Source organism: Temnothorax americanus, unplaced genomic scaffold (assembly GCF_048541705.1).
Source record: "Temnothorax americanus isolate GAGA-0224 unplaced genomic scaffold, ASM4854170v1 Scaffold17, whole genome shotgun sequence".
In the NCBI taxonomy this organism is placed as follows: Eukaryota; Metazoa; Arthropoda; class Insecta; order Hymenoptera; family Formicidae; genus Temnothorax; species Temnothorax americanus.
Window position 1 is genome coordinate 2,735,286 of NW_027509307.1, and position 19,801 is coordinate 2,755,086.

A 19,801-nucleotide genomic window follows, 5' to 3' on the forward strand; every position below is an offset into this window, starting at 1 on the left:
TCCTTCTTCCTCCCGCCGCGCAGCTCATCCCTTTTGTGAAACGGCTGCACACGGCTATGGGAAGATGAGGAGGCGCCCGCGGATCCACCTCTCTTCAGCGAGTGTTAAACAAACACTTACAATTGCTAATAACATAGAACGCGCGCTCGCTTCGCGGTGAGCTAATAAATCCGCTTATCTAACGACCATGCACGGCCGATTGCCGATGGGAAACGTAATAGTGACGCGAGGACGTGTCCCGAATTAATTACCGTAATCTTCCGCCGAGATTCGTGAGAAGAATCAAACGATGTAATCTTAAGCTAACACTTCTTCGACAAATCAATCCATGTCTAGATACTATGTAATCGAATAAACTTGCGCATCAAGCAAAAAAAATGTGTTAAATCAAGTTATGAATTTACTGAAATTCGAGAGATTTCATATTAAAGAATTTCATATTAAAAAATTTCCATCTGATTATAGTATTCGATAGCATTCAGTATAATTACCGAAGGTAATTCAAGAAGACTAATGGAATCATTACGTGCATTGGATGTTAGATAAAAAATTGTACGAATATTATGTAAGTCACCCTGTCACATCAATCCGAAATGGTCCAATCGCAAAAATTTCGTAAATTCGCAATAAAATCTTCGCGGAACAATAAGAATGGCCGATTACGCGCACGAAGTCGGCTGTTTACCCGCGAGATTAGCGTCTGCGACAAGGCACAATGCCGCCGTTTATTATCTCCGACAGTGACCAAATCGATAGCTATCGTCGAGGGCCGTTACTTAATATTTTGTCGTAAAAAAAAAAAGAAAACGAGAGGGTCAGTCAAGAAGGACGCGGGACTCCGGTCCGTGACACGAATACGTCGCAGGAGCGACGAAGTTCGCGAGAATCTCGCACATAAATCATACGTGAAAAAATGTTTGCGGCTAATCCTAACATGATATGCTATAGCAAAAACGTCATGTATGGCAGTCGTGAATAATGATTGCTGCATATATGTCGGGCGACGAATCGATACGATATCCAGCACGAGATGTAAATGCGTTACATTTCGAAAATCACAGAAGCACTCCGATCGATGTTGCTTTCGTCGTCATTCGCGTGGCCGGCACTTTTCCCGATACAGGTAAAAGCTGTGAGAAATGAAAGGGTCGTCTATTAGGAAAAAGGTATCCTACATTCCTAGGTTATCATAATGGAATTAATCAAACAAGTCGACGGGATATTTGGGCACGATTAAGACTATATACTGTGAAATCTAATGAACAAGCGTCGAGAAAAAGTCTCGTTAAACTTCAACAGTTAAAAAATAAAGAATCTATGTATAAAATATAGATGTACATATATATCTCTAAAGAATGTTGCGTGTTTTCGTTTCCCCGATAACGATATTAACTAAAGTAAAATCAAAGTTGTACTTTGTGTCAAAAATAAATGTCAACAGTTGCATCTTATGTCATAGTCTGTAAAAATTCTGTAAATAATTTCGACACCACAATATATTCGAGACTTTGCTGATTTTGATGGCCAGACAAAATAAATTGTATCTCATCGTGAATCGAAACGCGTTATCCTTCGGTACACCGTTGGATGGATACATTCCTCTGGAAAATGTTAGGCAAATTTAAAACACAAAATGATCAATCCCTCCATTCATCTTATCCCCGAAGACACGGCTGCTTACGACGAGGGCGAGTAGCCCGTGTGTAACTGAGAAGTTCATGCGATTACAATCTCAATGTTTGGGATTTTTCGAGGGTTGAAATACAGATATCACCCACGAAGAGACGCTATCTTCTCGAGCGAGGCCTACCCTAGCTCCCCGACGAATTAATATTCTACCACCGTGCAGAAATCGCCCACATTGCTGTGACAGTCCAAAAAAAATATAGTCGATCGAAACGTGCAGTCCCCGCTGTCGCTCAAAAAGAAACAGTGAGAGAAAACTTGATAGTTATCTCGCATTCCGATTATTTAATGAAAATATACACACATTTACACATCATTGTCAAAGAGTGGATTTATCATTGAAGAAAAATTTAAAAAATTAAATTTTGAAAAATAAGAAATAATCAATATAGCGTTTCGGTTTTTATTCAAATTTGCTTCTACCTTCAGTTGTATAGCTATTATGTAAAAGTAATAAAAGGAAATGTAGGAGCAATATTTATATAACGTCAAATTTCGAGATTTAAAAGTGCGGGATCTATATTTCAAAGTGTTTCTCTTCTCATTTCCATAATTCATCATAGAAGAAGCAACTCTGCACGGGGATGCATCCGCCGAGAGCATATGACTAACGCCATCTTAAATCCGTCGGATCAGCATCGTTCCCCAATCCAGAGTAGAACGAGAGAAAGACAGAAAGCCTATACGGTGAAGCGTCGAGCGAAGAGAGTATCACGTTTCGTGTGAGCCGATATTTGTTACAAGTTCTTATAGATGATGAAGAAGCGTTCGCCGTGCGCGCGAGCCGAGGCAGCCCAAGAACGAGCGCTGGCACTGAGCCCTTTGAGGGCCCTATTAACGAGTGGCCCCCCGCGGCCGCCGCCGCCGCCGCCGCCGTAGCGGGCCCAATCAACCCCGAGTCCAATTCGGGGCCCCGGCCTCGACTTGTTTTATGTAATGCCCGCGACGCCAGAATCAATTAGCCCTGGCACCCTCCTATTTTGCGTATGCATGCGCAACGTATATGCATAGCAGGCGATCCCGGCGAGCCGAAACTTATTTGCAACTGTCCTGCGCGCGCGGGAACGGCCGGTGGACGGGAAAAACCGGTTCCAGAGCCGCGAGTTAGGCGGAAATTAAATAGCTCGGGATAAACGGGGATCAGAACGTTGCTGCTCACCTCCGACCGTGTGGCGAATTAGGATCGCTAATTTCGCCGCTCGGAATCCCGCGGGTTTTTGACACGACCGGGCCCTGCGATAGATTCAGCGGACGTTAAGACGACTGGATAAAGGACGGCGCCAAGTCCCTCGAGTCTTTAGTCGAGCTATTAAAGTTTACCGTCAACGGGTTAACATCAATGAAATTCGCGCGCGCAATTAATTTTATACCTTTAAAGATATGGCAAAAGATATTATCTTTATTAATTAGGTAAAAATATATATTATATCGTTATGCAATAAACGTTGCAATAACGAACACGAGTAAACAGCATTATCGGCAGGCAAATAAAAAGAGCCGCAATTTTCCTCTCAAAAGAAGTTATCAGAAACCACCATCGTCATCCACCAAGCTATACAGTCGCGGTCGATAATTGATCAACGTTGATTAACATATAGACTATCGTTAGCGGATAATTGTCATGAAAAATGACCCGTCTAATCGTATCTTTGGCGAGATAACGAGAATCACGACGACGGCGTGAGAGATTATGTTAGCGGAGGAGATTCGACGAGTATATACGCCGATCAAGAGTGCGCGCCGTCGTAGGATAGCACGGTCAATTAGGCGGACTATCGTTACGTGTTTTAATGAGATCTCGACGCGGAGTCGAAGGTATATAAAAGTGTTTTATGTCCTGTGAAACCTGGGCACCGTTGTGCCGTCAATTAGGAGACTACGCGCCCGCACCGCCCATAATCAGCATATATGCAACGTGGCGTATGCGCGGCCCCTCGGGCCGATATAACCAGGAAGCAACAGTGTGATCTCGACTTATTATTTCGGTGGTAAAAATACTGCGGGGCGCGCAGCCGTTAGGCGCCAACAACATTTCCTTGTTTATGAAAGGTATTTTTCGAGCAAGAGTATAGAATTAATTAACATCAACTCGCTCTCATCCATTTTATCTCTAAATATATACAAAAAACACTATTGTTGCATTTAATTAAAATCTTCGTCATGTGCGAACACTGCGAACGTTTGTTAGTATTTCTCAGTATTGTGTGTACATATATGAGATAAATAACAAACTAAAAGAGAGAGTAGCATGATTATTATAATCATATACTAATATTCTAATTACAAATTAGGCAATAATTTATACATATATATTAATTAGATTGTGCAAAAGCTATGACCCCGACAATCCAACACGTTAATTCGACAATCTAACACGTAATTGTATTCTCATTCTTAACTTATATAATTTCTTCATAGAAACAAAATTATTCTGGTTATTTCGTGTTTTTTTAAATAATTTTTATGTCAGAAATTCCACTAAATATTTTATAATCTTCAACAAATAGAAAGTAAGCATATTGAAAGATGAATGTTAGAAACAGCAGTAAATAGAATCGATGCCGACCCCGGTTATAATATCGTCACTTATGACAGATGAATCAAGAATTCTATCATTACACTCTGAATAATCGTCTGTCCCTTTTACAGGAATTCTATTCCCGGAAACTCCGGAAAGGAATTCAATGAGAAGCGATGGATCGCAGCGTGAACGACTATACGTCAACCAGCTCGCGCTACAGCGGCCGGGATTGAAGCGCACACATTTTATCTAGCCAGAGGATTTAAACTCTCGGAGGAGAATCGGCGGCAACGTGCACCAGCCGGCGATACCGCGCGTGCACCGGCTGAAGAAGCACGCATACATCAAGCGTATTTATATCTACTACGGAGTGTGTGGGTCATCGTGCGCAACAATACGACAATTTGGCCGCGGCCGATACGAGATCTCACGACGTTGCATTCCCACCCTCCCGTTACCCACATCCCCGCCGGAGTATTATAGACGCGCGGCTCCCCGTCCGCCACCCTCTCGTTTTCCTCCGGTTCCCCGACGTCGCATCGATTTAACGGGGAACCCGTGCCGCGCGATCCCACGAGCCGTGCCGTGCGTACGTGCGTGCCTGCGGGCGTGCCTGCGTGTAACGCACCCACACACACGCGCGCACGTGGCGTAGCGACGACGCGTGTACCTGCCGCGTCGTCCATTTCGAGAATCCGACGCGATCTTATCTGCCGTGCGGCCGCCACGACTCCCGCGAAGAGAATCTTTGATTTAGTGCGGGAGGAAAAGTACGGGAGAGGACAGTCGAGTGAGTCGAGAAACGAGGGAGGAGCCGGGAGGACGACGGACAAGAAGGACGTTCTGTCCCCGAGCGAACCGCGGCTGCGTTCCGCGAGAGCGAGGCGCTCTTAAAAACTGCTTTTTTTTTTTTAGAGGAGTCCAAACGCGTTTTTCGTTACCTTCGAATGTAAGATATAAACATTCTTAGCAAGTAGACCGCGCCAATATAACGCTTTATCAAATTACAGATACATCTTGTCTTTAGATTCGTCGCAGAGATTTCGTGTAATTCATTTTTTTTTTTTTTTTTTACAAAATTCCTAGAAAATTCACAAAAAACTAGAATATTGTGGAATGTTTGTGAATAAAATATATATACTATATCTCACTAAACTTCAGTGATTTTGCAAACTTCTCGATTCTGTCAGTGAAATTGTGAGCTGAGATTTTTATTAATTTATATATATATATATATATATATATATATATATATATATATTCAAGTATATTTTTATTCAAGTAGGTATATCAAATATATATTATTCAGATTTTGAACAAGCATGAGAAGAATACAAAAATTACAACATCATTCAATATAAAAGATTGAAAATAGCGAGAAAAGAATCAGCCTTTAATCCTTAACCACTTTGCTTTTAATTACTGATCCGGCATTCAAGTTCAAATGATTCAGATGTCGAAAAGGCTAGAGAAGAATACACAAGTCAAAACATTTTAGATTCATCATCATCATTATTATGGTATTTATATCAATAATTTTTATTTATTCTCTCTCTCTCTCTCACTCTCTCTCTCTCTCTCTCTCTCTCTCTCTCTCTCTCTCTCTCTCTCTCTCTCTCTCTCTCTCCACAATATCCTGGCTTTTTATGGATTTCCTATGAATGTTGCATAAAAAACAAATTATTTACATACAATCTACAACATATTCACAACGTGGGGATCAATGCTCTTAGAATATAAAAAATGCATCACATTTCTGATGCCTGTCATGGTGCGTGTCCACTTGCGAGTAAGAACTCTCGAGAGCAAAAAGAGAGAAAAAGAGAGACTCTCAAGAGTATTTCTCTCTCTCTCTCTCTCTCTCTTTCTTTTTGCTCTCGAAAGTTCTTACTCGCAGGTGGAGACGCACCATTACATTTTTCTTGTTTATTCTAATCGATTCATATATATATCATCCTTCTTTCACACAATTCAGAAAAACATAAGAAATGCATCACACATGTGTGTGTGATGCTTGTTAATTTTTCCTGTTCATTCATTACAATCAATTTCTGCACCATTCTTATTTCAATCTAAAATTTAATCTAAAATTTCCTTTTTATTTATATGCTAAAAATTGCTAATTTTATTCCATTTTCAGTTTTTTTCCAAATAATCCCACAGCTTGTGAAAGTTGTAATGCAAGTTAAAAAAATACGCGAGACGAATGGCAGAGATGCTCACGTCTTTCAGCGGAACTTTGAACGCCAGGATCTTGGTGCCTTTGATCACATCGCCGAAAGCTTTGTACTCTAACCATCTGAAACATACAAAAAAAAACGACTATAGTTGCAGAATTGATAATAATTGCCTTCGTGGCGATTTGGTAGCAGGAAAGTATGCTGAATCTTCGAAGCTGGATTCATCGATCAACAGATTAAATACGGAACTTTATTACACATTCATTTATCGACGTTCGATTCAATTCTCCGATTCTGGCATTTTCAGGGGCACATCTAAACGTACGAAAAGACACGATACGTTTGAAATATCGAGAAGTGTCGGGGTCATTACGTTTCCGTGCCTTAATTTCCACCAATTTTAACCAACAGCTTTAAATCGATACCTACGATTTCAAATATACGTATTTCCTGCGGGAACGCGTCATTCTCCGTCCCATTCTCAACTCTAATCGATATCGACCGCTTTACGAGAATGCGTCACTTAAGTAAACTAAACGCCCGGCGCGATAATTATTAAAATAACGTAACGAAAGTTCGCGAGACCCCGAGACTGAGAACTGAGACCCAATCGAAGACTAATGACCCGCGCGAATCGAACTGGCTCGTATTCAAATGTCGGGGCGATCAGGCAGGCAACCCCATCTCGGGAAAAAAGGCGGGAAACGACGGGCGGGCGTGCGACACGCTCGCTCCGTTGGTAAGTCAGCTGTCCCCGAAGATAGCGTCGGCGTCGGATCGCGTTCCCGGAACTCCCGGAACGGTCTGACGTGCGAGAGACAAATGAAAGCCGCACTTCGCCTCGCGGATCGACGATCGCGTTATTAGCGTCCTGCGTCGCGGCTCGCGGCCGAGATGTCGGGGAAACGTCGGCGCAACCTAACCTCGTCGCGACACGACCGCGCTCGCGATCGCGCCGCGCGAGCGATCTCCACCGTTTCGAGAGACTCGGCGGGCCACCCCTCCCCCCCCCCGGGAAACGGAAAGCCGCTTACCTGTCCGGCACCGAATTCGTCATGTTTCCCGCTCGCTCAGAGATTTTCACGCAAAAGGGACGGCATAACACTCGAAACTCGAAAGTCTTGAAACGCAGTACCACCGTCACCCGTCACCGTCACGTCCGTCACCATCACACCACACGCACTCGCGCGGAATCGACGACGCAGAACGATCGATCGATCTCTCGACTACGCGGCGCGGCACCGACAACTCGGCGGGTTAACGTGGACTCCGAACCGAATTGCGAGAAACGAAAATAATTCTTTGATAGATTCTCCTTGATGTAGATTTTGATGCGTACGTTTATCATCAAAGATTAACTTGATGTTACTTAAGATTACTTTGCTGTAGCGGGAACATATCTCTTGAGTTTTAAAGAAAATAAGAATTCGCGTGCATGTACTTTTATTTGTACATTTTAATTGAAACACTTTTGCAAACGTTATTTATAGAGATTAAAAGTTGTGATTATGAAAATGTATAAATTCCGATGAGATATATACATAACCAAAAAAGTCCGCACGTAGGATTTTTCATGTGAAATAACACATCTTTAAAAACTAGAAGATGCTACTGCAGTGGAAAGATAAATTTATTTATAAAAAAAAACAATCCATTTTCAGATTCTGATCCATTTAATTTACAGTTAAAACTGTTTCTTTCCAGATTAGTTTTATTTTGGCTACATTTTTTCACAATTGCACATCCAATGAGAGATATATTTGAGGATTCGATTATTATTACGATTATTATTCATACGATTATACAATTATTATTCATTACTCTCCAGTTAAGAAAATAAGATATAATCACAGAAATTTTGATACAATTTTCAAGTGACAAATATTTAATCATAATTGCACTTGTTACATACAAACTGTGGGTCTATTTTCTATTGCCGCACTGGCTGCATTAATTCAAGAAGCATACATATACATTGAAGCGTGAGAAACGTATGAGACTTACATTTTAGGGTGTTTTCCGTTGCTGAACCGTTATAGTTCAGAGTTCACCTTTTTCCTTCTAACGCGGAGTAAAAAAGATCAACTCTGAACTAATGCAGCCAGTTCAGTAATAAAAAACTAATCCTTAGTGTACGTACAGTTCTCAAACTAATGTAGTCAGTGCAGCGATAGAAAATAGAACCTATATATTAAAAAATTATTTGACGGAAAACAAGAAATTTATTAACTTAATCATAGTATCTCATTAACTGGTTGGACACTGCACATCCTTGGACTCTGTGTTCAGTTGCAAAACTGTGTTTAATACCTTTTTCTCCACGTCGAGAAGTTGAGGAGGCTTTTTATACTAGAATAAAAATAGAAAATAAATGATAACGAATACCTACATAGCAAAATGTGTACACAAAAAGTATTTTCCATACCGTTATAATTAAAGTATTGTACCGATGCCAAAATGATATCCTTTGCTGTTCCGGCTTCAACCCGATCCTCTCCAGATCTGGGATCTTTAGCTTTTTGAAATATTTTTTGTTGCTCGTACGTACGGTCATGGTGCCATCCTGTTCCGCAGTAATGGAATACACACTTTCAGGATACGGCAGATTTCTGATTCGCCATTCCAGAGACGTTTTTGTAATTCTTCTTGTGATAAACGGCTGCAAAAAGACGACGAACTTAGAAAATACGTTGTACGTACAATTGCAGATATCGCTTAAAATTTCAGAATAACCATGTTATTCACAAAAAGAAAACGACATACAGCATTTGAACTTTCTTCTATTCCATATATCTCTATATTACTCTGTTTAAGTTCAGGGTCTCCAACTTCCACCGTCCATCCAACGTTTGTACCAAAATTATTTTTCTCTTTCCACGCCCGTCGTACCACTACATTTGTATCTGTGTTATATTCTTCTACCATTTCCTTTCCATCTTCCAATAAAAAATGAACTTTCCTCTTTCCTATAACGTAACATAATAAAATCAATAAAGAAACTTGTCGCGTCAATTGAAACATTTAACGCTGTAAAAATTAATTGTCTCAATTAAAGGACTATAATTTGAAATATTATAAAGCGTCGTCTACAATGGCAACAGGAGTATACAGCAAGACGTAAACGGTATAAGCTATTGACCGTCCGCAGTCGATTATTCTTAAATTGTAAAAATCCCATTAGTCAATAACTCCTGCTGCCATTGTAGACGACGCTTAAAAGATAAACTCATGTATACTCATAAATATAACCATAACCAAAAATGTCAATTTAAAAAAATATTTGGTATTTATTTGTACAATGAATAGTAGGTATAAAATATGTACTTTTCATATACCAACTATTCTCTGCTTTAACAAATTATTTCTGTTTCGTTAACTTCGACGCATAATATCTGTAGCAGAAATAATTTGTAAAGCAGAGAATAGTTGGTATACGAAAAGTACATATTTATATACCAACTATTCATTGTACATATAAATATGTACTTTTCATACCCCAACTATTCTCTGCTTTAACAAATTATTTAACAAATAGTTTGTTAAAGCAGAGAATATTGGTATATGAAAGTACATATTTATATACCAACTATTCATTGTAAATATAATATGTACTTTCCATATATCAATATTCTCTGCTTTAACAAATTATTTAACAAATAGTTTGTTAAAGCAGAGAATAGTTGGTATATGAAAAGTACATATTTATATACCAACTATTCATTGTAAATATAAATATGTACTTTCCATATACCAACTATTCTTTGCTTTAACAAATTATTTAACAAATAATTATTTAACAAATTTTCAAGCCAGCTTTGCCCTTTTGCTCTACGCGAGGTTTCTGTCCTCGCTGAGCTGGCCTTAGGACACCTGCGTTATTCTTTGACAGATGTACCGCCCCAGTCAAACTCCCCGCCTGGCAGTGTCCTCGAATCGGATCACGCGGGAGTATTAACGGCGATCAGGGTGCCATTACATGGAGCGCGGAAACGCGGAAACGCGGAAGCGCGGAACAGAATAGTAACTAGATTCCGCGTTTCCGCGAGTTGAGTCCCGCACGTTTGAACGGAAAAGCGGAATCCGCTATTATCGTGTATGTATGTATGGCTGCGTTTCGATATTCACTGCCAGTACTTAACGCAGCCTATGTATGTACCCTGGCTTGCATATAAGATATACTTCATAATAACCATCAACATGATGTTTGGATCTATAATATTATACTGCCACTTTTATTAAATAATAAAGTAATCGAAGAGTATGTGTAAAAGCTTTTTTTTCAATGTGATTAAACAGCTCCGAAATTTGATTGAGTATACTGTATCCGCGTTGACAACGGATTTTGACGCGTTCGTTCCGCGAGTTTGTTTCTCCTTATATTACATGGAGCACAATTTGCGCGGAAAAGCGGAACAGTATAGTGACAAATAGACATTTGTATTCATTTCTTAAAATTGTGTTCACTTAATTCATTGCAATTTTTATTAATATGCTTATCTTTTCAGCTTATCTATTGAATACAAGCATTTTAATCAATAAATACCGTTAAAAATTAATATTTTATAATTCTCCGTTCCGCTTTTCCGCTCAAAATATGCTCCATGTAATATTAAGGCATTCAAAACAGACGGAACGGATCGACGGAAATCTAGTAAATTTTGTCTTCCGCGCTTCCGCGTTTCCGCGTTTCCGCGCTCCATGTAATGGCACCCTCATCAGCCGCGAGGCCTCACGCCACTCTGACACGCTTGGCTCTAGAACACCGTGACCGCCGGGGCACGAAGCCCTCGGGGCACGCGCTCCGCCTAACCGAGTAAGTAAGGAAACGATGAAAGTAGTGGTATTTATTTAACAAATAATTTGTTAAAGCAGAGAATAGTTCGTATATAAAAAATACATATTTATATTTATGCATTATAAGTATGCATACGTTTCAAATTCGCGCACTTTTGCATGCGCGTGCGGACACGGAGCATGCGCATGTGGCCGCGGGGCATGTTTCTTTCGCTACCAGTCGCTACATCGCGTCGGTATGACAGGTTTCATAACCTGAGAGTCGTCAACTTTAACGCTAAATATCTCGCTTCGCAGGGCAGACCGCCGCATTTTTCTGCCAGATTCTTTCGTTTTATGCAAAAACGAATCGATTAAGCCTAATTTCATCGATATTTGAGGTGCAGTAGCTATTCTAAATAAATACCAAATATTTTTTTACAGAATTAATAACAAGTTTAGTTTAATGATATTTCAATATAATGCTACATTGTCCTGTTCAAGCTTGTGTAATAATAATGCATAAGATTACACGAGTCTACTATTGATCAAACATTTTTAGGTTAAAAACAGGCATGCCGTAAACCCACACGTGGTTTAATCGACAATAATCATAAATCGTAAAGCTATTTAATTACACTTACCATCCTCGATAACAGCAGTTTTCCTAGCATCTTGAATAATCTTCAACCACGACTTAGACGTCATCACGTTAAATAAACGAGCAAACTTACAAGGTTTCCTAGCAACCTCTCGAGAGTCTCTCGCGACTGCGACGCGGGACGCGGGGCGAAAGGCGTTAGGCGAAAGGCGAAAGGTTCGTGAGTCGAGCAGTCGAGCCCCCGGATCTGGCCAATCACGTTCCGCCGCTCCGGATCGATACGGTGACGTAGTAGGCTAGGCAGTCAGCAGTGTATAGGCACCGCGCAGTCCGTACCAACCCGTAGTCCCGTACTAGCGGCGCGGCGCGACCGTTGAATTCGAAAGCTCCGTACCTCGAAGATCGGCGCGTTTTCGACGTTGTTTCTGGCGATGAGCGGACTTGTCACTTGTTTCCGTCAACGCTCGGAGTAGCGTTACCTGCGTGAGTGACTCAGCTATCATTCTCCCGAGAGGAATTTCGTACGGGTAGGAAGTGATTGTGCTCCGCGCGCACGCCTGTCACCGTGCTTCGTGCCGTTTTCGGAACGTACTCGTTTCAGTGATTGGCATGCCTGCTTCCTCGTGCTACGCGAGTAACGCGAGTACGCGCCGCGTGTGTTCAACAATTTACGAGCGTATTAAGAGGTGTCTGTCGGAATGAATAACGTGTCGCGCGACGCGCTCACTCGAGACGTCGAGGTACGCGAAGGTATGTAAACGGCAATTGTGGACGACGTGCAGTTTCGCTGTGACATTCGCGGGTGATAGTCGCTCGTCCCGCCATGTCTATATAGACTCGCGAATCGCGAATGGTGCGCATTCATTTATCTCGCGTCGTGCTTCGAACGCTGCGTGCCGGAATTGTCGTGTCGTCTGATTTTTATCCCCGATTCTCTCCGTATAGGGAAAAAGAGGGCTGAGTGAGTGACAGTGTCATCGTATCGAGTGATTCGAGTAACGGAACGCCGTGACGCATCGCGCCCGTTTCGCGAATGCTTCGTCGTATATCTGATCGCGTCGCGTAAATTAGCGGCCGGCAGTCAAGCGTCTTCGTTGTTCGTATTAATATAACGCGGTTTTACTATCGCGAGATACCGTACGTGCTGTGAGAGTGCGATATATTTAATTTCAATAGCGTATATATCTTCGATTAACCAAGTAGTGCGTGCCTTTGTTAACCGTCCGCTCGACTTGCGTAGTATCGCGCCAAGTTGCCGACACCTTGGAACATATTTCGTCGCATTAACGTATATGACGCGCGGTGATGAACGCGGAACGAAACGGAGCGCGCGGCGTCCGGCGTCGCGACTCCTTCAAATTTGCACGAAAAATTAATTGTTACCTAGCTACTTTTTGCATTACGGCGAGTAAAGATATTTCCTTCCCGTGGATACGACCTTGGCGATGTGGGAAGGCCCGCATTACCCAGTACGAGGATTTTACCCAAGCAAAATTCTTGTTCCGCTTGGATAAAAATCTAAAGACGGGGAAAGCCAACGTACCCTCGCGTCCGCCGATTTAATTGAACCGCAGCCGCGGCGGTTCGTCGCGTTTGCTTCGGGAGTGCCGTTCAAGTAGTTAATCGGACTAAAGGACTTTTTTAAACGGGAGTGCCGTACAGTATCGCGCGAGAAAAAGACTTTTAATTAGTTCGCGCGCGCGTGTAGTTTTTATCCGCGCGAGTGTTTCTCGCGAGTGTCCTGTGCGGTGAGAGGACATATCGGGCACCGGCGGAGCAACCTTGGAGTAAGTGTCATCTCTCTTAGCTACATAAAATTATATATATATAATGATTCGTTTCCATTTATTTGAATTGTTTCATCTTGATATAAGTTAAAAGTAATTAAAAAAAGAGAAATTATCTAAAATTTTATTCTTGCAAAGAACTTTTTCGGTAAAGATAATTGTATTGCTAAATATTTTATTGAAAGACGAATTAGAATACGTGTAAGAATTATCTTTTGAAATGTTGATCATTATGAGCGCTTCTTTAATTTAAATTATGTTTGTACGTTACAGTATCATCGTAGCTTACGTGGCTGTGAGAAACTCCGCCTGTTGCGCATCGGGTTGGTAAGTCAGAATTTTTTTTTTACTAAGGCAACGAATCTACGATTAATTAAATATGTGCAAATGTATCTCGATACGTGTCAAATTATGAAAATAAATTATAATATAAATTTATTACATCTCGTAGATCCGTTGCCTTAAAATGGATGGGCTAAAATTAATTACGGCAAATAATTAATCTTGGTGTCACCTGTTTATTGATGCATGTGTTTGCGATTGTGCTGGAGAAAATACTCGCACACTTCGCACGCACTGAGCTCATATCATCGTTTATTGAATTATGTTGATGAACTATCGCGTGTTAAATAAAATATATAACAAAATATTTTATTGAATCAGAATTTAATTTCGCGAATTTGAATGGGTAAAGTACATATTGATAAATTAAATTTTCAAAATTTTTGTTACATAAATTAATTTTACTTACACAATTAAAATAAGGATTTTAAAAATATAAAATTTTTATTTAGATTTTTTTATAAAATTATTATTATTATTATATATTTATCCAAGATTAAATATTATATAAATTGATGCAAAAGAATTATATACAGATATCTAATAAATAAAAAGAATAAGAAATATTTCAATTTTATTGTGCAACTTATTTTATAAAAAGCACGATAATGTTTATTAATTATTAGAATTTATTTTAACAAAGCACCGATTTTACCTTAATTTTTTGTAGCCTATCCATCTATTTTTGATTAAGAAATTGGCTTTATGCCAGTCAAGTGATATATGACGTGAGATTGTAAATATTCTGTTGAGAAACTCTGAAACTTTTAAATTACTTTAGAATTGACCGTATAGTACAATTATATATTCAATTTCGTAGTAATATATATAAATATATCAAAAATAATTTTGATACAGAAAATAAAACGTATAACGAGATATTTATATCGATATAAAAGTTTATAAAGTTTTGCATATAAGTATTATTTAATTATAACAACGCGATTATTCATTAATTGTAATATCCAATAATAATAATAATTGTGCGAAAAGTTTCTTTTTTTGGATCTCACGTCATTTATTCTGTATATATCTTAATTGATACATTTTCAAGATGCGTACTGCATGAACAACATGATGCTTTCCTTGGCTGTAGAATGATTAGTTTTATGTGTGCGGTACAATAATTTGATATATCTGTTAATTTGCCCAAAGTAGGGCTACTTTCTTTTTATATTTCCTCCGCATATCGGTGAGATTGCAGTAAAACCCCAATTAAATCCCACAATCGCGCGCGTGTTAAAATCCCCAATCAGGTCCCTTATAAATCATGTCGCGGTATTAAATTTATATTAGATTGTAATACGGATAAGTTATAGGGAAATGGATAAGGTAGGACTATAGATCGGAATACGGGTAGGTACACTGAGAAGAAAAGTTGTTAACTTAACTAAATACGTTCAACTAATTATTATTTTTTAAATTGAAATATTCAAGTATTTAAATCAAATTACGTCATGTTAGATTTAAAATATATCATATTTAATTTAAATACTTAAATATTTCAATTAAAAAAATAGTAATCAGTTGAACGCATTTAGTCAAGTTAACAACTTTTTTTCTCTTTAATTAAATTTCAAAGGTTTAGGATGAAAGGGTTAATTGTAGTTTGATCAAAGTCGTGAACTACTGCCGCGACACATTCACGGTAATATAAACATGAATATTTATATAAAAATAAGTATTGATTAATTAGACAAATACAAGTCAGATACGATACTTTCCCCAGAGGTTTTTATTCAGCTTTATTTATACAATATAGAAATTTAATGACAGAAGGAGATCTTCATTGCAAGTAGATGGATTTGCAAGTTTGCGCGAATCCAAATTGTTTGTACAATAGACGAACAGAGAGTTCTTATAAATTAATATTATTATTATCTTTTACAATGTTTTGCCGAGATCTCCGCACGCTAAGTACAATATGTAAAAGGCATCCTACACCCAATAGTATGAATACAATTGCGTATGTAAATGTTAATAATGATTATTAATAATTACCGACATAAACTGCATTTTCGTTTGTTTTTTTTCAACGTTATAACATATATTTTATCGTTACTCTTTGTGTATATGTATTTATATATACACGTACATATACATAAATACATACAATTATTTCATATATGTATATATATATATTTATATATAATATTTATAGAAAATTATATATACTATCTACATATTAATATATACATAAAAAGGCAAATGTGAAATACCTGAACATTTCTCATCTCTTTACTTTATAAAAATATGTGTTTTTATTATGTTTGTTCGTATTTCAATGAATGCTATTCTTAATATATTGTAACATTACAACGTGTCGCGGTAAGTGTATATTCACATACTTGTATTATTTACTATATTATTTGTAATATACATTACAATGTGTTTTGCATGTAGTCTACCTGAATGGAGTGAAATTTAAGGTATCTGTTTTTTTTTAAGCTGCTTTCTATATGGAACACAAAATGGTTCGGAGATTAGTTACTGCAAGTTTGCTGTATCCCACTAATGCCTCAATCATTTGCCTTTTATCGCTTTGCCCCCTACTTTGTCCGCAATTAAATGCAATTTTGCATTACATTAATTACAATTTTGCATTATTATACATAACGTTACCACTTCTGAAACTGTAAGCGCTTCAAATCATGCGTATTTTCTAAGTTCATAAAACACAACAAATTTTTATTTAATAATACATACGCGTGTGATTAAACATTTGTTTTACTAACACTGTCACACGCAGATGACGTACTCAATGCCGTAGCGTTTTGCTCGCGACAGTGAGCATTATTTATTCATGAATGTGTATCATAATTTTGGCAATTAAGTATACCGCTAACAATAATAATCACACACAATCAACTGAATAGATAAAAATCACTGGATACATTCAACGCAATCGTCTGTGCTTCTATATCTATGAAATATATAATTCAATTCATATATGTCATAATCATAGATACAATTCATAAAAATAATGATATCGAAACGTGATAAAATCTGTTTCGCGAATGTAAAAAAATGAGCTTTTTGAATGTATAATATATCACTGTACGTGTGTCAACGTGTGTTACACGTTTACGTATATTAAGAAGATGACAAGCATATTTTACGCTTAAAGCAGGAAGAATAGTAATTGGAATTAGATGTTAATTTAGAGTTGGTTTAATTATGGTGATAGAACAGTTCTCGCGTGCGTGATTCCACAATATAACCATCTTACTACGTTTTCTTACTATTTACGTATATTAATAGTTGTAATCTTTTTTTGAACGCTATAGTCATCGTGATTTGTTTAGGCTAGGTCTGCAGCTAGGCCGGTTTCCATTTTTCGGCCGATATTGTCCACTGCTCTTCCCACTTCTCTCATTTCGTACCATCTATGCTACTCGCGGAGATGTAACACTCGAGTTCAGGAATGGTATTAGTTATAAATCGGATGGGACCTTGGTGCGTATTGCCCTGAGCGCTGTTCACTATTTATTGAGTTATTATTATACATATTATATGTGTGTGTATATATTATATATACCTATATATAATTATATATATAAATAATATATGTATATACACACAATGTACATAATAATAACTCTATAAACAATGAGTAGCGCGCGAATCAACACTCGCCAAAAAACTCTATACAATTTGTAGTTAATACTGTCCTCGAGCCCTTACATCTCCGCGAACAGCCGAGATGTTACGAAACGAGAGAAGTAGGAATAGCAAGCAAGATCGGCTGAAAAGTGCAAATCAGCTGCAGGCCTGGTTTAGGCAATCACAGAGAAACTCGCATACTATAACACATTCCATTATTTTTTCACGAGTAGTATTATATGTCGCTATAAGGCCAGCATAAACTCATGAAACATATTTTAAGATCATCTATTGACGTAGCTTAAATAAAGCATAGGAAATTAATGAAGCTTTCGATTTTATTTTATTATTAATTATTGATCTTATTAAAGACAGTCACAACAGACAAGATACATTATATATACAAACAAATACAATGATACCCGATGCTCTCCTTTCTGTAATATAAAAATCTTTTATTATGAAAATGAAAAGAAAATGCACGAAGTTATGATATTTAGAGGTGAAAATGTATTAACACGGGTAGTCAAAGTAACTGAAAACTGTAGCATCACCCATGCACACAAAAACCACCATTAGGATAATTAAATCCTCTCTTTCTTCCTACTAAAATCTCTAAATGTGTTAAAAAGTCATCTGTCAAAAATCACGTAGTCGCGATTCGTAAGCCGGTATCCTTGACGAATTTCGTTGTTTATTTGGACACAGTGCGAGGTGTGTCAGGTCTAAAACCATGAACGCTACTCTTTCGAATTATACGCAATAAATTTAATAACGCGTATAATATTCGCTGCCCGTGTTCGCTTTCATTACGCTTTGGACGCGCTGCCCAAGAAAAACAAAAGTTTTTCAATAATCAATCACATAATCGCATACAATCCTTTAGCAGTTCATTCCTTGTGCTCAGGATCGGGTTTAGTCTTCGGCTCCATCGAAGACTGTCGCGACTGATGCGGATTCGTCTGATTTCTGGGAACTAGCAAGATGTTCCCATCTGCAGACTGTTGAAGACTGTACTCGCACGGATGGTACAGATTACCATCCGGATCCCGTAAAGACTAAAATATAATTTATCAAACGTTATAGCTTTTCTTTTATCGCCTTTAACAGCATTTTACTCGAAAATAACATAATAAATTATCCATTACTTAAATTACATATAACTGCAATGGAAATGAGATTATTAGTTAATACTGACCTGAAAAACATGACGGTAAAGTTGGCTAAATTTGTCTTTCACCCGCTGTCTCTCGATGAGCATAAACTCGCGCTCGCGGATGAGCCTCAACTTACGATCTCGCATCTCTTTCACTTCATCAGCTAGACTTATGATTTGATCCAATTTGCGTTTACGGCAATTCTGTGCAGCAACCTTGTTTTTGCCTCGTCTCCTAATATCGCGTATTAAAGATAGTTGGGCTTCGCTGAGATCATATTTACTGAGACGTTCGTTAAACTCGTCCATGGGAAGGTTGATGATGTCATGGACTGCAATCGGTACACTCAATGCTCTTGCTCTCTTCTCATCTCTTGTTAGATGCTCCTCTGCTTCGTTTTTGCGGACTGAAATTTATATTTTACATAGATAAAAATTTAATATTGATAATCTCAGGAAATTGAACAATCGAAAAAAGTGATTTGAACAAATGATGAAAAATATTAGAAAGATAGTTACCTTTCTTGTCACGGGAAATGGGACGTTGAAGAGATCCTGAGCTCTCAGCGGGTAAATGATAGGTGTGATTGTGATGAACATGTTCTATTACAGATCGTCCTGAAAATAAAAAGAAATCAGAAATTTGTATTTACATAAAATTATTCATTTATTCAAGAGGATATCTTTACCGTATTGAATAAATCTACATAAACATGTTTTTTCTTACCCGATTGATGACGACTGAAATCCACGCTGCAGCTATATTTCATTTCTGGCTGTGGCCCGGCCGCACCTTCGATTGGTCCAGAATATGTATTTCCCGGTGCACCCGCACCAACTGTATGAGTATCATAATCATATTTCATCGGAGTGGTCGGATGTGCGGTAGCCCCTAAAGGTGAGCCTAGTTTGAAAGTTGTTTAACGATTAAACGTATATCATAGCGACTTGAAAAACTGCACAATCATAAGGTTACTTCTAAATACTAACAAGTGCCTTGTTCCTGGAAATATCGCTTGGCGAACATTTGGTGTTTCTTCTGTGCGACCGGTGGTACCGCTCGTTCCGCTTGGCATCTCGGCGAGCCGGCGTTTCTCGCGGACACTGAGTAGTTGCAGTCGTATGGCATACGATATTTGCTGCAATACAATT

The 19,801-nt window shown here is 38.5% G+C and overlaps 4 protein-coding genes across 10 annotated transcripts in view; 1 reads left to right on the forward strand and 3 right to left on the reverse strand.

The window, feature by feature from the left end:
• Positions 1–7,577, reverse strand: part of LOC143895768 (uncharacterized) — a 40,725-nt gene extending 33,148 nt beyond the window's left edge. Inside the window, exons 1-2 of one of the 2 annotated variants that reach the window (XM_077403108.1) lie at positions 7,422–7,577; positions 6,431–6,506 (exon numbers count right to left, since the gene is read on the reverse strand). In XM_077403108.1, coding sequence (XP_077259234.1) covers positions 6,431–6,506 — 76 coding nt within the window. In that variant the 5' untranslated portion in view covers positions 7,422–7,577. The remainder of the gene's footprint in view (positions 1–6,430; positions 6,507–7,421) is intronic. The other variant, XM_077403107.1, reaches the window with a different exon arrangement.
• A 503-nt stretch (positions 7,578–8,080) lies between these two features.
• LOC143895887 (protein DPCD) lies at positions 8,081–11,961 on the reverse strand. 2 transcript variants are annotated; one of them, XM_077403341.1, is made up of 4 exons: positions 11,805–11,961; positions 9,151–9,353; positions 8,813–9,064; positions 8,081–8,736 (listed from the first exon to the last, which is right to left on the reverse strand). In XM_077403341.1, the coding sequence occupies exons 1-4, from the start codon at positions 11,866–11,868 to the stop codon at positions 8,635–8,637; spliced, it is 621 nt and encodes a 206-aa protein (XP_077259467.1). In that variant the 5' UTR covers positions 11,869–11,961; the 3' UTR covers positions 8,081–8,634. The 2 variants fall into 2 exon arrangements, with proteins under 2 accessions (XP_077259467.1, XP_077259468.1); XM_077403342.1 differs by having other exon boundaries at positions 8,145–8,736; positions 8,813–9,046.
• A 1,571-nt stretch (positions 11,962–13,532) lies between these two features.
• The window catches only part of Vas (ATP-dependent RNA helicase vasa), a 29,297-nt gene continuing 23,028 nt past the window's right edge, over positions 13,533–19,801 (forward strand). The window contains exons 1-2 of the mRNA XM_077403339.1: positions 13,533–13,548; positions 13,822–13,875. The gene's annotated coding sequence lies outside the window, so the exon portion shown is untranslated. The remainder of the gene's footprint in view (positions 13,549–13,821; positions 13,876–19,801) is intronic.
• Positions 15,603–19,801, reverse strand: part of Cnc (NFE2 like bZIP transcription factor cap-n-collar) — a 103,603-nt gene continuing 99,404 nt past the window's right edge. For all 5 annotated transcript variants that reach the window (XM_077403333.1, XM_077403332.1, XM_077403335.1 and 2 more), the window contains exons 9-13: positions 19,640–19,788; positions 19,377–19,553; positions 19,169–19,267; positions 18,692–19,056; positions 15,603–18,551 (exon numbers count right to left, since the gene is read on the reverse strand). In XM_077403333.1, coding sequence (XP_077259459.1) covers positions 18,384–18,551; positions 18,692–19,056; positions 19,169–19,267; positions 19,377–19,553; positions 19,640–19,788 — 958 coding nt within the window. In that variant the 3' untranslated portion in view covers positions 15,603–18,383. The remainder of the gene's footprint in view (positions 18,552–18,691; positions 19,057–19,168; positions 19,268–19,376; positions 19,554–19,639; positions 19,789–19,801) is intronic.

Coding starts and splice junctions, on each gene's coding strand:
- LOC143895887 (XM_077403341.1), bottom strand. CDS start 11,868: ATGACGTCTAAGTCGTGGTTGAAGATTATTCAAGATGCTAGGAAAACT. Junction 9,354..11,804: donor AACTGCTGTTATCGAGGATG/GTAAGTGTAATT, acceptor GTTACGTTATAG/GAAAGAGGAAAGTTCATTTT. Junction 8,737..8,812: donor ACAATACTTTAATTATAACG/GTATGGAAAATA, acceptor TTTTTATTCTAG/TATAAAAAGCCTCCTCAACT.